A 19,016-nucleotide genomic window follows, 5' to 3' on the forward strand; every position below is an offset into this window, starting at 1 on the left:
GTACTTGTTCAGAAAATAGGCTAGACTGCCTGATCAACCAGAAGGCAGTGTTGTAAAACAGAGCCGCGTAAAAGTGCATCATACAGAACACTCAGTGGCGAGTGATTTTCCTTTACGAATTTAAATTGGGGCATTGTGCACATTAGGGCGGAGCGAAAAGTCACTTTTTTATATATCGAAAACGCAATAGTGCGGAAAAGCTGTCAATTGATATTGATAAAATACTATAAAAATTTCGTCGTTGAAATCTAATATCTTCGGGTGGCGAATAGCCAAAAAAGATTTTGTCTTTATAGGATATGCAAACCCGCCGTACACATCACTCTTTTGTGTTTCTACGGTAAATGAACAAAAGTATTACCTGCATTTCTTAAATTAAGTAATATATAAAATTTAAGAAATATTTTCTGCATGATTTAGGCACATTTTGAATCACACACTAGCCAATTTGATCAAAATAACGATCTACTTAATACAAAATATATATTTTTTCTGCATATCTCTGCTTGTTTCAGTGAAACGACCCAGGACCCACGACGAGGACGTGGGTCAGGTCAGATCTCTCCATGCCCACCCTACCATCTATACACATATGTTCAAAATTAGATCTTTGGTTATTTGCAGAGCATAGTTTACCTTTGTTTCTACTTTTGTGTTTATAAATCGGTATTTTTTAGTTAAAGGCTGATAAAACCATCTCTGCCACAAACTGCTGCAGATGCTTCTGTTACAAGTTTCACGCAGCGTTCTGTACTCTTAATGTGAAAGGAATATTTCAAAGCTCTTTTTATGCCTAGATGTTCACGGTTATATAGTAGATTTCAAGTTCTTTGTTGGAAAAGAAGACAGTGCTGCACTGGCGCAAATCCCGGGGGGATGAGGGGGACATGTCCCCTCTAATCTTGGAACTGGGAGGGACTATCCCCCCTAATATTCCGATTTGAAATGTGCTTTTTAAGGAGAAACGTGATGATTTGTGTCTGATTGCCACAAAGGAAAGTGAGACGAAATTGATGTACCCCCAGAATAAGCTTCAAATCTCCCCGTCTCCCAATGCTGAAGACAACTCTGCTCCCCTGGTCCTGTACAGCAACATCATACATATTTTGAACATCGCAAAATAAAAAATAAATAAATAAAAAAATTATGAGAACGGTCTTACCCATCTCTTCCCCCCCCCCCTTTCCCGGCGGGAACTCATGTGGTTCGGATTCCACGTTAATCAGTAGGTCCACGTCTCATATAGCCTCGCTGCTGAACGGGACGCTAAACTAAAATCAACTCAACTCCTCCCCCCCCCCTAAATGTTGAAGACAGATTTGCGAAGCTGCAGCGCTGGAGGATGCGTCAGTTTAACTTATTCCCAATTAATAAGGTCTGTGTAATCGTTTGCATTGAAATTGAGCTTTGGTAGCATATATATATATATATATATATTTTACATGTGACCCATTGTCTACTTTAACTGGTTTTCCTCGTTTCTTCTTCCTACTGATACTTCTGTCATAATATCTACTATTCTCATTCCTAGCTTTTTCCATTACGTTGACTATCTTCTCCGTGCCTCATTCCTGACGTGAAGTCTTTCATCGTCAACCATAGAAAGCAAGATATTCTCCGGTGTGCGAAATAACAGTTATTTTGGATTACTTCTTGAACCAATTGCCGCTTCTTTTGAGGTAGGTATCTTGAAGAAGTTATCATTTAGCTACACGTGTTCAACTTCATCTTTACAAGTAGTGTATCTTTTTACTGAAAACCAGCGACCTCCAGTCTCTTTCCTGTAACGAGTTTGATCTTTAAGATCATCAAAGTACAAGCCTCTAAGATCCTTTCCTTTGGTCTTTAGCACTTCCTTTTGTCTTATAGTTTCCCTTTCTCGCAGGATTTTTGAGCAGTCTATCTAGCCAGCATTTTTTGGATCAATTATTCCAAAAGATAACGAGAAGATAACGGTCTGCCAGCATAACGAGATGTCTAAGGACATGTCGTTGTTGCTTGCTTCTTTTTTCTGTAATATTCTGTAGTTTTGCAAAGTAACCAACACCTGACTCATCGCCATCAGAAGATGATGTCTGGAGTTCATTAGAAGTACTCATTTGTGATGTGTAAGAAGACTGTTGGCGGGTGGTCTCTCGTGATTTACTTTTAGTGTGTACGATTAATTTTAAAATCTCCTCGTAGTCAACTCTCTCTATTCTGGCTACTCATGTTGTTCTCTGATCTTGCAGAAATGTCCACTCCTTCTTTGTACTTTCTTTCTCAATTCACATGAGCACATGGAAAGTTCATGACATTTACAGGAACATATATCAAAGGACTTCGTATAATCTTGTTTAAATAAATCTTTCTTTTTCTGGAAACTAACAGAAGCTTTCGTTTTCTTCTCAGATATAACAAACTTCTGGTGTATTTTCCGTGCAAGGTAAGTAGAAGCTGAACTATACGTTCTAACGACACAGTAGGGAAGGAAGTCTTGTCCTAAACAAATTTCATACACTGAGCAACGTCTCTCGCCAATTTCTTTACAGATCGATCATACCCTTTCTCACACTTTTCAAGTTCTATCAATTGAAAATAATGCTTCATTACATCTGATCTTTCAGGTGGGCAACTGTACATCTGAAAGTTCAGCTGAATGTCCAAGCACGGGGTGACAAACTGTTCATACACTTACCAACGAAAGAAACACTGAAACGCAATGTTAACACCGCAAAGTTACCTTGAAAAGATTCTCTTCCACACTCGAACAAGTTTTCGAATACTAACGTTGTTTCTTTTTAACACTGCTCCTATCAATTGGACTAGTCCAAATTGAATTCTTATGCAGGGGAGGAAGGTAAACTCTATAAAGCAGTACGATAATTTTTTTAAAGGAAAAAGTGTGTTGAAGAAAAAATTATAATGAACAATGAACACATTTATCGGCATATTAATTCAATGCTAGAATCTTATATGAAATCACAAGTACAGTATATGATATACAATATTTTGTTTTGCTAAAATGTTCTGTTATTTTATGGTTACAAATCTGCCTAAATCATCTAGAAATTATTTCTTCAATTTTATAGACTGCTTGAGTTAAGAAATATAGGTAATAATTTGTTCATTTACCGTAGAAACACAAAAAAAGTGATGTGTACGGCGGGTTTTGCATACCCTATAAAGACACAAAATCTTTTTTGGCGATTCGCCACCGCAAAATGTTTGATTTTAATGACGAAATTTTTACAGTATTTTATTAATATCAATTGACAACTTTTCCGCACTATTGCGTTTTCGATATATAAAACAGTGATTTTTCGCTCCGCTCTAGTGCACATCCAACCGCGAAAAATATCAGGAGTGGTGAATGAACGCACCATACGCCATTAATGTGTGAAATTTGGTGCCAGCGACACAACATTGGTAAATGAGCCACATCATGCTAATGGAAAAAATATAGGAAATCACGACGAAAAAAATATAGGTTTCGTGAAGCTGTAGAAAAGGAAATTTCATTTATCCAATACGTAGGAATAATAATAATCACATGGAAATTACACCAATTGTTATACGAGTTTCTTACTGTTTTCGTACGTAGCTCACCAGTACTAAGCAACGACCATAAGGAAAGTATAAAAATAAACTGAATCAAAAAATCAGAGTTTGTAAGTATACGTCTCCAAGATGTAAATAATTTCATCACTTGCAAGATAATATCATTTCTATGTTAATTCCTTTTATTTTTCAAATAATACAGTAGAGCGTCGATTATCCGAACGTCGGTCAACCGAACGACCGCTTAACCGAACTGTGTACTCGCTCGCACCTGTTACTCTCCCACCCAAAATGCGTATGTAATATGTACATATTTTTGTTTAATAAACTGTACCACATACTATATATTCCTACTAAAGTTGCCTTTGTACGTTACTTTGTAATACGTACTTAAAGAGATGCCTGTTTTTATGAATAAATTTACTGTACAGTACTTCTTTTTGGCAAATAAACATGTACAGTTCGATTATCCGAACAAACCAGTTTTCCGAACACCCGTGTCCCCCAATTACTTCGGATAATCGACGCTCTACTGTATATGTAAGTTGTAAAAATCAATACAAAATTCATTTAAAAAATTCACAAAACACAAATTACAAAGAGTTTAAATATCTAAACACAGTAAAAGTATCAGTTACACTTTCATTTTCTTCAGTGCCTGAATATGCGTATTTACCATCTTCTGTTCCTCTTTGTTCTGCTCGTCTTGAATTTTCTGTAGTTCGTTCATGTTCACGGATGCGGTGTGAATCATTGCCTGGGCAACACTAACGTCAACCATGTCAGAGCGCAGAAGATAAAATAAATGAATTATTTGTCTTTAAAATCACGACTCTATAGAACTTATTAATGAATATAACGAAATTAATTTATTTTTTGTTCCATTTTGTAGGTGTATGAATATTTTTTTTTTTCGCTAACTGTATATTGTTTGGTCTTAATTATCTTTAGACAATAAGCAGAAAAGAACGAAATACTTAGAGTCTCCATTCAACTACTCTCCTGTGGAGACAAAAGGCTCTCCAACCACCCTTGCCTTATTTCCTTATGTTATTTTCACAAGTGAAAGTAGCAATGCCACAAAAATATAGGAGTTTATAAGAAGAGAATCAAATATATAGGAAATATAGGAGCATTGGAAAGCCTGCGATCTACAGCATGTCCGAGCTCTAAGGAACACTTTGGAAGCGAACTCTCGGAAAAGGGTCCGTGCAATTGCAGACGAATTACTTGTATGTCACACCACTGTCGTTCTTCGGTGGCTCTGCACAACCGGCAAAGTGAAAAAGTTCGACTAATAGGACAAGAATTGAGTTGACACCAGCCAACAAGAATCGCCGTTTACACATATGCACACTAATCGAGGAAGTTCCCTTAATCAGATTTACACTTCTGGTGAAATTTAGATCTGCTACAATAGTAAACGATCAGAACAGTGGTCGGATCATGAGGCCCCATTCCGTAGCGGTTTGCGTCAACACACCGTAAAATTTGCACTTTAGTTTCAATGATAGCCATAGTAGTTATAATTGATGTTTTGCGTTGCGTTACGCGCAGCAGTGTTTGCGAAAGCTAGTACGGAATAAGGCACAGTATCACCATTCTGGTTAGTTTCCAAAACCGCCCCTCCATCGACAGGTGTTGTTGCTGGTATGGTCGTCTATGGTTAAAGTGGTACATCTTTTTTCCGACTAGGTAAAATTATCACTGTAAATCGTTACGGTACTGAAATCTATGAAATGCAATGCAATGCAAGTTCGTTTGCAAGCATTCAGGAATGGTCAACAAATATGTCCTCATGTTACACAACAATGTATGTCCCAAAATGTCGCACGAAAGACAGCAATATGCGCAATAGACTACTCATGAGTTGTAGTACAAAACTCGCTGCAACCTCCTCTCACACCATATTCTCCTAACGTCTTTGCCATCGACTGTCACATTTTCTGGTATCTCGATAATTTCTTAACAAAAGTTCCTCAATAAACAGGCGGTTCAGGACTTCGCATCGTATATTTTTTTCCAGACTTTTTTTCAGTACGAAATTCATTCGTCGGCTTAATGACGGCAAGTATGGATGCAACAGCTGGAGAGTACTTTCACTTACAAATTTTTTTTTTTTTTTTTTTTCATTGAAAGCGACACATGTCAACCGGATATTTCAATATCATCAACACAATATTTATCTTGTTTAAGTAACAGAGTAAAATCATTTTTGATTCTAATTGCAGTATCAGGGATCTGCCAAAATCAGAACTCATCTACACTTTAAAATGAAACTTTTATTTGCTTTAATAAAATTTACATTGATTTTTAAACATAGGAGCATTGAAAACAATATTTCTAAAAGCAAGCTGAATACATTTTATAGACTGCATCAGAAGCATCATTATCTACATAAACTTTCAGGACCTTATGCAGAGTCGTTCTGACGCGTGATTAGTCCCATACCAAAGAATTCTATTAACATATGTTTCCTGCAGTAGTCAGGCTTATAGTATGACGCTAATCATACGTCAAAACGACTCTGCGTAAGGTGGTCAGTCTTTTAAAATTATCTTTACGGTGGTTTATTATTGCTAAGTCTATTTCATATTTTACGGTGATTTATTATTGCAAAAACTTCTTGACCCTATCGTGAGTAACCATTTGATTAGTTTCCTATGTACAATCAGGCAGGTAGTTCTTAATACTTTTGCCTAATGACTTCGCATTAACAAACTTCAAACCATAAATTATGAAAAGTTATTTCTACACTTCAATTACACACGTTACAGAAGTGGACTTTTTAATTAATAGTAATGGTTTGTACTTCAGAACAGCATGACTGCAAAACAGAACATTTTATATCTGTATTTTACTTCTCTTTCTTATATGAAACACAGAAAGATACCAATCTATAATGATTAATATTTAAAAATATATTATCCCAGACTAGCAGCGTTCACCCCGCTTCGCTGCGGTCACCCCGGAACGCAATAAACTTTGTTACTTAGATAATTTTTACTTTTTCGCTTTCAAGTGATATGATAAAAACCATAGAAGATTGCAGTAAATGTTAACATTATATCGCCTGTCATTTATGTTAACCCGCCCCGCTTCGCTGCGGTCACCCCGGAACGCAATAAACGTTGTTACTTAGATAATTTTTACTTTTTCGCTTTCAAGTGATATCATAAAAACCATAGTAGATTGCAGTAAATGTTAACATTATATCGCCTGTCATTTATGTTAACCCGCCGAGTGACACGGTCATGCGGGTTGCATATAAATACGTTTATTTTTACCTATGATGAACTAACAAAGGATTTGTACGTTATGGACACTTGAATGGTCAATTATCTCAAGACACTGGTAATTAAAAATTAAAGTGATATGATAAAAACCATCTAGGGTCCAAATCCTAATAACCCCCCAAAAATGAAAGAAATTGGTTCAGCCGTATTAGCGTGATGAGGGAACAAAGGATTTGTGCGTTCTCTTTTATATATAAGATTTATAATATTAAAAATAAGGTTTCTTACTCTAGTTTTAAAAGAAATGAAAAGATATTAACAATAAAAAATATAGCTCAATATTCTTCTTCTTTCTCTTGCATTTGTACATCATTTAGCTTTTCATTTTACATATTTAGTAAAATATTTATATTCTACAATCAGATGGGTTTATGCAGAAATAATCCAACCCATACAACGCATTTCAACATTTGCAAAGTTCAACAGTGTTTAAAATCATAAAAAGTTAAACTTGGGGTATCTCCCGTCCTTGTTTGATCTCGGAATGTATCTTAAGTTGTTTGGATCAACTCGATGCAAATGAAATACCATTATTTCCAGCCAGTGGGATGTAGAACTGATTTTTCAATGTCTGTAGTTGGTTTGTTTTTGCAGAAAGCAATTCAATTGTACTTCCATTAGAAAACTTGGTAATCATTATATTTTTACTGATTGGCTGCTGAGTTTTTACTAAATGCGAAGGAAGATTTTTTTTAATTAAGGGAAAACAAAATCAGGTAAATAAAGGAATTACGTTGGAAAATTTATAATCCTTCGGAAGTTTGTAAAAGGATCTTAATTTATGGAATGAAGAAATCATAAAACTAATCCTGTATTCCAATTTTCAATTTGTATTAGCAGTAGAGACCGGATGTTTAGGCATTAAAGACCTGGAAAATAGGCAAGCAAATAAGCACTTAAAATTTAAAAAATAAGCAATAAAATGGGCACTAAAACATAACTCGAAATAATGAAGATGAAAAGAATATAGAAACATACCTGTTTTGTTAATATCTTCTTTTACTGTATATATATATATATATATAAAACGAAGCTTGACATGTATCCCATGTGTATTTGGTAAATACATTCTCTAAAGCACTTTAACACTACACATAACAATCCAAATTTTATAGACTTCATCAGTACACATACACCAGTCCAAAGCTTTACAGCACTTTATCAATACACAGCAGTCCAAGGTCTTACGGCATCTTATCACTACAAACAGCACTTTTATTTCTCAGAAGAGGCAGAATCCTTTTTCGAAATATTTTTCCCCAACAGTCTTATTTTGAAGAAAATGCATAGGATAGGAAACATTAGGCACGAAAGCAACTATTTAGGCAAGAATGGGCGAAATATGCAAAATAAAATTGCTTTAAATTGAAACTATAACCCCCTATATAAACTTTAAAACGTTACTTTTGATCATATATTTAATATTAAAGAATAGGCATTTTGCGTAACATACGGTCTCTAATTATCAGTTTCAACATTACCCCTAACGCTGCATCTTTGAAGAAAATTTCTTTGGCTTTATTTATTTAAAATCACTGGACAAACAACGAATATGTCTCACTGTTACATAAAAATCTCCTCTTGATTGCTTACAACCATAAATCAAGAATGCTTATAATAATCACTTTGTATAAATATCTCGTAAGAATCTATGTTACATTATAGTTTAAACTTAATGATAACAAATGTAATTTAGAGTTTGTACAATCTATTTGTGAGTTTAATTTTCTAGGTTACAAAAACGTATCTTTTCTCAATCACGTCAGAGTTTCAAGTCTGCGTACGTAACAAAACTATTCAAAGGAACACTATTAACTTTTATTTATGAGTGGTGAAAATTGTATATAACACGACTATTCTTACAAATACGAATCGGTGGGAGAAATGTGAAATGCTCTTTATATCTATGATTTTTTTTAAAAAAAAATACAATTAAAGTAGTATAATTCATACTATATTAAAACTATAATCTCGTTAATAATTCAGCAAAAATACACTAATTTTCAAAAAGTATTGGGACCCATCATAATGAGGTACATCGGATAAAGAAAGGCAAACTAGTGATTCAGAATACATGCCTCACTAGCTTTGATTGTGGCTTGTCCTTCACAAAATAGCTGTATTGCGCGAACATCCTAAATCAATTGTAATGTTTGTTCTTAGAAAGTGGAAGACTATGGGTAGAGGTCTGCACGGATATGATATCTCCATTAATATAGATTTTGCGAATATATCGTTTCTGATGGCGGATAAAATTTTGGGTATTCGTAGAAAGAGAGAATTTCGTGATCATTTTTCTGAACATTATTGATGTCTTGTATTACACTGTTATTATTGATGTCTTGTATTACACTGTGATTACCTTTCCAAGGTAAATAACCACCAGACAAAAACTGTGCTTTGCTGGATTTGCTTTAAAAATCCATGGCCTGCTGTTGTTTTTATGCCAGTTTATCTGAGGTGATTTATCCTTTCCCAAGGACCCTTTATCTATATTTTACCTTTGCGCTCTGAAAAAAAAAAAAAAAAAAAAAGTCATACTTGATAAATAATGAGCTTTAACAGCGTTTTGGCCTGAAATTAATTGACAGATATGGTATTGCCAACCTGAATTTTCTTGTCAGAAATCTGCATTTGAGAGAACCTTAAGTACGTACGTATGTTTTCCATTTGCTAATTTGTGTTTACATAAAATCTATTCCTTTTTATTTAGCGTGATTGATTTACAATAGAAGAGATTGTATATAAGGCTTTGCCTGAATTTTTATTGATACTGTAGGGTTTTATGGTATACTATTAACGATAGAGCGCTCACTTCTGGTGCTGAGGGTCCCTGCGATCTCAGGCCAAGTCAGTGTGGTAGACAATATTGTGTTCGTGGGTTTTCTCGGTGTACTTCCGTTGCTTCCCCCATTTTCATTCCACCATTTTTTTTTATTATTATTTATCTTCATTAATCATCAGTTTCTTTTAGCATAAACGATATAAGCATGGGACGTAAAATTAGAAATTTAATTTAATTTTCAATTGTGGGGTGGCATTTCCCAAGAGAACGGCTGGTGCCGGCGTGTATCGTGTCGACCATGAATGTAAAGATGGTGGAATTCTAATACAGGGTTACTTCTCATGATGTGGCATCACACCATTAATTGTTCATAGCACAAGAGACGATAGCGGTCTACTCATAACGACATTCTGCATAACGAAATGGTTAAAACATTGCGGATGTTCACGGTATGAACCTGTTACATCAAAGACGATAATGTCAGAGATCGTGTTACGGCACAGCAAGTAAACAATAAAATTTGCAAACTGGATTGAAATGCTCGAAGCCTTAATCTGTATTCTTATCGAGAAACTGTGGAAAGAACTGAGAAGCTGCTTCAGGAGACAAACATCAAAAACTTGTGACACCAGTAAGTGACAAATGGTGCGAAGAATGACAGAGCATAGAATCTGCAGTTAACTTCCCTTACTTTCCTCATAAAATATTGCCATGATCGCATATCATGGAAGTTCTACAAGAAGCTGATATTGTATGAATCTCGAGAATAAGTTAGGACAGGTACCCAAGTACTTTTTTTAAAGTAGCATACTTTTGCAAAATAACGTACAATCTCTCCAGTACAATTCCTGTGTTCTGCATGAGCTACGAAGTCAAGAGTGATTATACCTTAAAACTAAAACAATTTTTGACTGTTTCCTAACTACCTTGGAATGTCCTCACATAGTTCCACTACAATTCACCAGATTAGTACACAATACTGTTGATTTATACAGCCATACAAAACTATTGTTTCTTCCTGCAAAGTCTGTTAGCCAAGCTTACAAGCTGTAATTTAAATCAAGTAATCGCAAAGCATTACACTTATAAGAAACTAACAACTCATATAGAAGAATACTTTTATGCTTATTTACAAATATAACAAACTACGAAAATTATAACTTTTTAAGCAGCCAACTACATTTAAATGTAATAGATATAATGAGTTTACTTTTTCTGCACTTCTAGCTATGGGTTAACAAGCAGATTTGATCGTCTTTCTAACAGGTAGAAATTGCTATAGAAAAAGGAAAGGCTGAGTAAATTAGTTTTCCTTTCGTGCATCCTATAGTATATAAAATGCAGAAGATTCATACGTGTAAGCAAAAATTTTATGGTTAACACATGATCTGATATAAGTTTCAATAAAGTAAATTCATTATTTTATAAATATACCGAATTTGCCAAAGTAATGTTTTAACAATATAGACATCATAGAAATTAAGATAAGAAAAAAAAACAGCAAGCATTTTACAACTAATAATATGATTTGAACACTTCCGTACACATGCTTTATACATTTAATTCCAACACTTTTTTTTTATATGTATTTGTGACCTAAAAGTCCCCTTTTTATCTGTCTCACAATAACTGTCTTGATCAAAAATGAACTTTACCTTTGATCAACACAAAAGTGGTCCAAGACAGACACCGAATCAGAATAAGTTTAGATGCCCATCTGAATACTTATTATTGCTGCACAATAGGATGTGTTGGAAACAATGATATGTTCTGAACTAAGGCAGAGTGGGGAGATTGTATTTTTACTGTTACCTTCTTACGTAAAGTACTTTCTCGTAGTTAAGGTGATATATTACTTAGCTTCCATGATACTCATATCAAACTAAATGCATGAGAGGAAATAGATATTTTTTTTTTTATTATAATTCAAGAACGTCCCAGAACTGACAAGTGTATATAAATACAACAATGAGATGCATTTATTACTGAACATATATATAATTTCTTTCTAAAAATATTGTTAACGTTTTTCGACACAACAATCTAAACGTATTCATCAGTTTTCCACATATTTCTGTAGAAACAACTCATCGCTCCTTTCGAGAATCAGAAGTCATCATGACAATATGTTGACTCTTGTTTATTCCCAAAGTCAAAATTGACTAACATCTTTGCAGGGCAAATAACCTATCAAAACAGCTTCTTATAGCTTATTGGACTTACTTTGTGTGTCATGATTAAGTCATTTTCTCCCGAAATCCCGATATGTTTTATTGTATTCCTACTCGGTCTTGACTTGCTTTCACGGATTTTTTGTTCTTGCTCCTTGAGAGGTGATTCAACATGTGTCATAAAGCGCCTATTTTATATAAAGTTTATATATGTTAAAAAAAAAATAAACTCATAACATTGTACTCAAGTAAGTTAATTTCAATATATAGGATTCATGATTTAGATTTCTGGGCTTTCGGCATCTATGGCAAGTTAGCCTGTCACGTACGAGGATGAGGTCCCTCGGAGATCACACTATCTGGGGAAAGGGAAGGAAGCAGCCTTGGACCTATGTTAGGTACCACCCTGGCATTTGCCTTGTGTAAATGAGAAAAAAACAGGAAAACCACATTCAGGATGGTTGGCGTCAAGAAGCTTTTTTACATTTTTTGACCGGTCCCCCACCGAAAATCAAACCCGGGACCGCTCGCACCGAATTCCAATATGTAGTATGAAAGTAAAGCCAAATTAACGTTAGAGTCTGATTAGTCTATTTAATAGAATCGCAGCCTAAAATGAGCCTATTTCAACATATGTAAGCTTAAATTAATAATAGGGTTTGATTAGGCTATATGATTTTTTCTCCAATACATACAAAGTTGCATTTATAAATTAATTAGCAACTGGAAAAGTCATAACCTGGCGATTTATTTAAAAGCCTTGAGACTTGTTTTTTCTGTCCCTTACTGTGAGTTTCTGAAGTTGTGTTTCCTATATTAGATTCCGCATCGAAACTAAAATAGCTAAGATATATCCACGTAAAAAAAAAAAAAAAAAAAAAAAAAAAAAAGTTGGAATAGTTGTCACAATTAAGCATGGAAGTACGTTAAAAGAGAGTATTTTTCACGAGATCGAAATGATTGGAGACAGGTTTAAAACTACGAATGAAAAAAAAGTATGTAACAGAAATGGAATGGTAAATGTAAAATACATGGAAGGGAAGAGTAGGAAGCCGGTGAAACATTCATTTTCTTCGATGCACAAATTTACAATATCCAAATACACGCTCGTACATGAATTCCCGAAAAACAATAACTTACGTAATTTAAAAATTGCTATGGGTAGCAACATAAGTTGATCTCAAAGTAAATATATTGTTCAATTACTAGGAAGTATTGTAAATACATTATAAAATTACTCTCACAACTTCTGGGACGCCTTTACATACACAGTTTGGAAATCATTCCTCTCTAACGCACCCGACAGGATTCAATACGAAACTGAACTGAAACAAGGTTGTTTGAAGAATGAAAAAGATCTTACTTGGTACGCCCATACAAAGAATTGCTAACAAGCTGTGAGAAATAACAATGCCATACAAATGTTGCAATTACAAGCTCAATATTTGAAATTTGGGTGTGATTGTGATCACGTAAACATCGTTTACTAGTGAAAAGATGAATTTTCCGTCAGGCTGACACATACTTGTGTACTTTGACACTCTGATCTATTTTACTTTTATCTCCTACCATCTGGATATTAGATCCTTTCTAACCAATTAAGTTCCTAACTGATTTTATTTACTGCAGATTCTTAATCATGGCAATTGTTTTTACCCCATATATTCAAAAAATATTACAGTTGTATACATTTATTATTTGTACCAGGAAACGCCCTTGCAGCTGCAATGAACTACTGCTCTTCGCGAGATCAACGATGTCAATCAGTGTTGAATCTGCTCAGAGGGAAGAGCGGTGCCCGTTCGCAATCACAAGATGCTGTTGGCATTGCGGCGTTAACAACGACGAGGGAAGCTAAATGTGCTCACAATACATGACCCCAAAGGTATGAGTACCACAAACCGGCTGGTAGCCCTGGCCCCCAATGGCTCTTGCATTAGGAGTTGAGTTCAGTTTTAGTTATTAATTTAAACTAGGTCAATTGTTTTCAAAATTATCGGCAAAGTCTGTTTGGTCGCGCTAGTTTCGGCTTCTTATTTAGTTTCGGTTTTCCAGTTCTGGAAGCACACCAACAAGGACCTTTTTCATTCTTACAAACGGCTTACTCACGTACCAGAGATCGACATATAAAATTATTTTCATTCTTCACAACAGAACTTATCTGATCGGTTTGAGCAATAAGCATAATACTGTAATATTCAGCAGTCTCCCAGTAAAAAAACACGCTACTTATACTTCATATTTGTTGGGCGCGACTTTGTTTTTTTGTGCTATTCCTATATTGTAGTTTTCATTTATCACAGAAAACATGGTTTGGCAAGCTTTAGAATTATAGGATCAATAGTGCAAATATATTTATTACTGTGTTCAAAAATTCGATCTATCGTTTCCTGGATTTCCTTTATAATAGGTTTACCCTATTTATATTTAATGATTTCCTTTATAATTTTTACTTTATTTACAATATTTAATATACGATAATCTATCATTTTTATTAAATACGTTGCAAAAGGTTTATACCCTGTATATTTTAACACAAAGATCTTCGTAAGAAAAATAGTGATCAAATTTTTTTTTACACAATTTGAAACTGTTTTAACTTACGAGATGCGTGTTCGCCTCTTATTCGGACCAATTTTTACTGTCAGTATTTCATTAACTAAAGTTGCCGCGAACTTCTTATAACAGACGAGTACGAAGCTTCTACATCTTGCTTCTTCCCTGTTAAATATTCAAAATCTACACCAGATTTGTAAAAACTTAAACTTATCATAAGAAGCTAAAAGCCTCGAAGAAGTTCGCAGATTGAAATATTGGCTGCAAAACTTGGTCCGAATAGGAAAGTAACATGCAAGTCTAAGGTAAAACAGTAACTCTTTAAATATAGTTTACAAAAACTGAAGCTTTTCCTTACTATAGAACAAGGAAGTATCATTTTTTTTTTTTTCCGCATAAAAGCAGCTGAACAGCATTAATGAAACTTTCAGGATACATTGCATATGACCAGAAAGGCATCTTTTTTCTGTTTTCACGATGAAGATCCCTGAGCTACGTCATTTACACGGGCGGAAGGAATAGGATTATATACAACTGATTACCTGGCAGTGATAAGGTCCTCCATTTAAGAACACAGGTGCCAACGACAACCACGATAAAATTGAAATGTTTATGCAGAAGACTTATTCTATGGCACTGTGAAAACATGAAAACGACATTTCAAACGTGGTTGTAATACCGTTGAAGACGAATCCAAAGAAAGTAACCAGTTCTGAAACAGACTGCGATATGGTGAGAAACAAATTGAAGAGTTTATCCTACAAGACTGAAGAATGGATGAGTCAAGCATGAGTACTTCCGACAGTTGTTCAACTCCATTTGTTTCCGGTGGGTTCTAAAACACCTATACGAAATTTACAGTGCTTATGTTTTCTGTAGACCTATAAACATTACAGTGAAAGAGAGAATTGTATTTTTGGTCCAAATTTAAAGAACACCTTTGCAACCATAATGTTTGAAGCCGAAAGTGTAACTTTTGATATCTAGTACTTTCACTGTCTCCGGAAGTGATCAACTCACTCGACTCACTCATTACTATCAATGCAACTGTGGTTATATTAAGGATTAATTACAATTTAATATCTTCTATGCTACACAACCATCTGTATCTATCTTAAGATATCAGCACGAAGAGTACTAGGATTGCTGTCGTCTATTCAGAGATACTGACGCTCAACAAGAATGACTTTCTGCGTATTTCTGACAATGGACAAGAACTGAATGTACTGTGATGAGCCAGAGATCAAGGCTACAAGTAAGAAGAGAAAACAGACTTAGACATCCTTAAAAGACCCGTATTTATCACTGTAAAAAAGATCATTCTGTTAATATTCTAAGATTGTAAAGATGTAGACTTTTATCTATTATCGACTCCCACAACGTCAACGGAAATTACTAGTAATTCTGTGTGTGTGTGTGTGACTAGAGGGAGGAACGTGTAATATGCTAAAGCAGAAACTGTCGAAAAAAAAAAAAAAAAAAAATGCGCTGTTATAGGTAGATAATGCATCAGTTCACAAAGCTCCCGAAACAATTGCATCTGTCAGGCAGTGTGTTTGCAAATTCCTCCATCTCCTTTACTCATTAGATTTTGATCTTTCCGACTGTCTTATTTCCAAAACTGAAGAAGTCACTGAAGGGTCGACATTTCTCAACAGAGAGTCAGGTGATTTCAAATGTGAGTAGTCGTTTTAAAGCCATAACGGTGTATTTCAATAATGGTCTGCGTAACCTCACTTATTGCTTGGAAAAGTGTATCGCTCTGCGTACTGAGTATACATAGAAAAGAAGAAGAAGTTCTGCAAGTTCCATTGATCTGATTTAGCTGCTTTTATACGAAGGCAAAAACATACTGATATTCGCTTGTATATAGTTGATGATATGAAATTACTCAACGAAGATTATTACCATACTATTTCCAGAACATTATGTAATAAGTCGTAAGGAATTAACTTTTTAATCCCTAAAGTAAGAGCTGTTGTTATAAAGGTATTACTTATATATAGAGTTTCTACAGAAAACGGTAGGTTGAATTTTTATATAGTACACTTAATAAACTACACTAAGAAATATCTAACATTTAATCACCACAATATATATATTGTTAAAAATAATATATGAGTCTGCCCAATACGAACATACTACAGCTATCAGTTCTCCTAAGTAGCCAAATGCAGTGCGCTTGCTTATAGTGCGCGCTGATCTGAATTCAATTTGAAGTTGGCGTAGGAAGTCCCCCATCAGACCATGATTCATAATAGTGGGACATGGGACAAATCAGATCATTGTTTATTACACAGAAAAGAAAAGTAATTTCCTATATAAACCAAGGGCTAGAAGACTAAAGATAACGCACCAATGAGCTCTATTGTCTTTTCAAATCTATTACCCACTGGTCAGTTTCTTCCCTAATTACTGACTGGCTAGTGCTATATAAATCATTTACAACAATTTCTGCTAAAATAACTAATATATAAATTATCAAAGCTAAAAACAATCTAGATATATTCATAAAATCTTAACTCACCAAAAATATATTGCTCTGAATAAAAGAACTTCTACTTTATAATAAACAATCGAAAATACTTTAAAAATGAAATAAAACAGAATATAATCTCTACACACACACATACATACAAGCCATAGAAACTATATTGACTAGTAAAACATTTTGATACCAACAAACTACTGACAAATATAAGCATAATGAAGATAATTTTGATTTGTATATTTTGCCCTCAATATCACGGTCATTTTAAGTGGCAAGCAAAAATGCGTCTTTTGATTAAGAAGCTTGTTGTTCTGCATGTTAATCTGTAATCTGAAATAAAAACAAAGATGTGTTAGAAAAAGAAGAATGTGAAAGAATGTCAAAGAAACAATTACACAAGATTTTTTACTTCATTGACCAGTCACAGTTCAGTTATATGGTGCTTGAAGACATAATTAGTACTGATTTTTTCTTTATAGGATTGTTGTTGTAATTATCTTTCTCATTAACATACGGTACTGGAAGTCCTTACTGAACCCACTTATGCTAAAGCCGATATCTTAGAACAAATGATGGGCAAAGAGGCGCCTTCATTCAGTTTCTGGTTGAAGTTCCGGAACACGGTTAATTTTACGATAATAATAATCTTAATAATAATAATAATAATAATAATAATAATAATATAATATAATACTGGACCAATTTGAAACAAAGAAATAGTTGTCAAATAGAATTTTCAGTTTATTCCTAAAACTCAACTTTCTTCGGGAAATGATAGGGTTTCCGGAAGTTTAGAATTACCTGAAAATTATCACTTTTACTGGGATGATTATTTTATTTATTTAGAATTAATAACCATTATTCAGCTCCAAATAATGCTTTTTCATTATGAAGGTGAAATTCGGGATTTTCTGGTTTCTTTACAGGCAAAGAAAATCATCCCTTTACTAAAGCCACTTCTACTATTGATGTATTGTGTGTTCCGCCATGATTTTTTTCTTTCTTTCTTTTCGTTTTTTAAAATAAAAACGAATGTTATTTATGTCGTTCTTCTACATGTTCATAAAGACCTGTCATAAATGTCTGAACCGTGTCCAAAAGAAACCCCTTTCCTAAACCAATTGATTTATTTAAGCATGACCCAGAAATACCACCTAGATTACCATATCACTGATGCTGGCACCTCTGCTGAAAGTGACACTTAACTTCAATCCAACCGTAAAATTGCAAATATCTGCGCAATATATTACATTTGAACTCATGTCATGATGAGACAGTAAGTAAAACTCTTATTCAGCTTAACATAGCTCAACAGTGAAGAACCAGCATTACATTACGTCATTTACAAGATTCCAAAAAAACGTTAGATGATACCCATCTGTAAAAAATCATCATGTCACTACAATGCTTTGTGATAATACTAGGGCCTATATATCACTAGCCACAAGCCCATCATTTACAACAATAGTGTAGTCAGTTGTTTCCCATGCTCCTTACACACTTGAACTTGTGGCATTACATTTCACCTCTTTGATGCAAGGAAGATGCTTTCGGGGTACAGGTTTTTTTTTTTTTTTTTTTTTTTTTTTTTTTTTTTTTTTTTTTAAACCACGCATAATAGAGTACTTTACAGCTTTAGACTTTCAAACTATGCTACGCATAGATATAGGATGTCCTACAGAACGGCTATGTCTACCTATATGCCTGTCCGTCCGCTGACAGATATCAGAGCAAAAACTAAGAGATATCGAGAATTTTTTAAATATTTTTTTTAATACATGAAGTGTCCCAAGAATATAAGTTCCTTCTTATCCGTTAACTTTCTATTCTAATCTCAAGTGGTACAAATTAACCGCTTTCGGTTTTAACGTTAACCGTCATACAACGAAATGGTAACAACAGATAACGACAAGTAGTTTTTGGAATCGATTTTGAGTCTGATGAAAAGGTAACACCTGCATCTCTCTACTAACACCGAAAGTGGTAGTAACTTATTACTTCCGGTTTCAATATTAATTGTCAGAACAAAAACGGTTAAGAGATAGGGAAAAGCTGTTTTTGGAATTGATTCAGTATCTCAAGGATACGCCTAATCTCCCCCTTTATTCAAACTGGAAGTAGTAGAAATGAACCACTTCCGGTTTCAACGTTGATCGTCATAGAACAAAAACGGTAAC

The 19,016-nt window shown here is 34.4% G+C and overlaps 1 protein-coding gene across 2 annotated transcripts in view; it reads right to left on the bottom strand.

The window, feature by feature from the left end:
* Window positions 1-12,658: 12,658 nt before the first annotated feature.
* The window catches only part of LOC145680682 (sedoheptulokinase-like), a 43,741-nt gene continuing 37,383 nt past the window's right edge, over window positions 12,659-19,016 (bottom strand). For both annotated transcript variants that reach the window (XM_081751572.1, XM_081751573.1), the window contains exon 7: window positions 12,659-17,169. In XM_081751572.1, the coding sequence (XP_081607698.1) occupies window positions 17,158-17,169 (12 nt within the window). In that variant the 3' untranslated portion in view covers window positions 12,659-17,157. The remainder of the gene's footprint in view (window positions 17,170-19,016) is intronic.

This window comes from Thermobia domestica, chromosome 3, assembly GCF_964235325.1.
Source record: "Thermobia domestica chromosome 3, izTheDome1.hap1.1, whole genome shotgun sequence".
NCBI classification, from domain to species: domain Eukaryota; kingdom Metazoa; phylum Arthropoda; class Insecta; order Zygentoma; family Lepismatidae; genus Thermobia; species Thermobia domestica.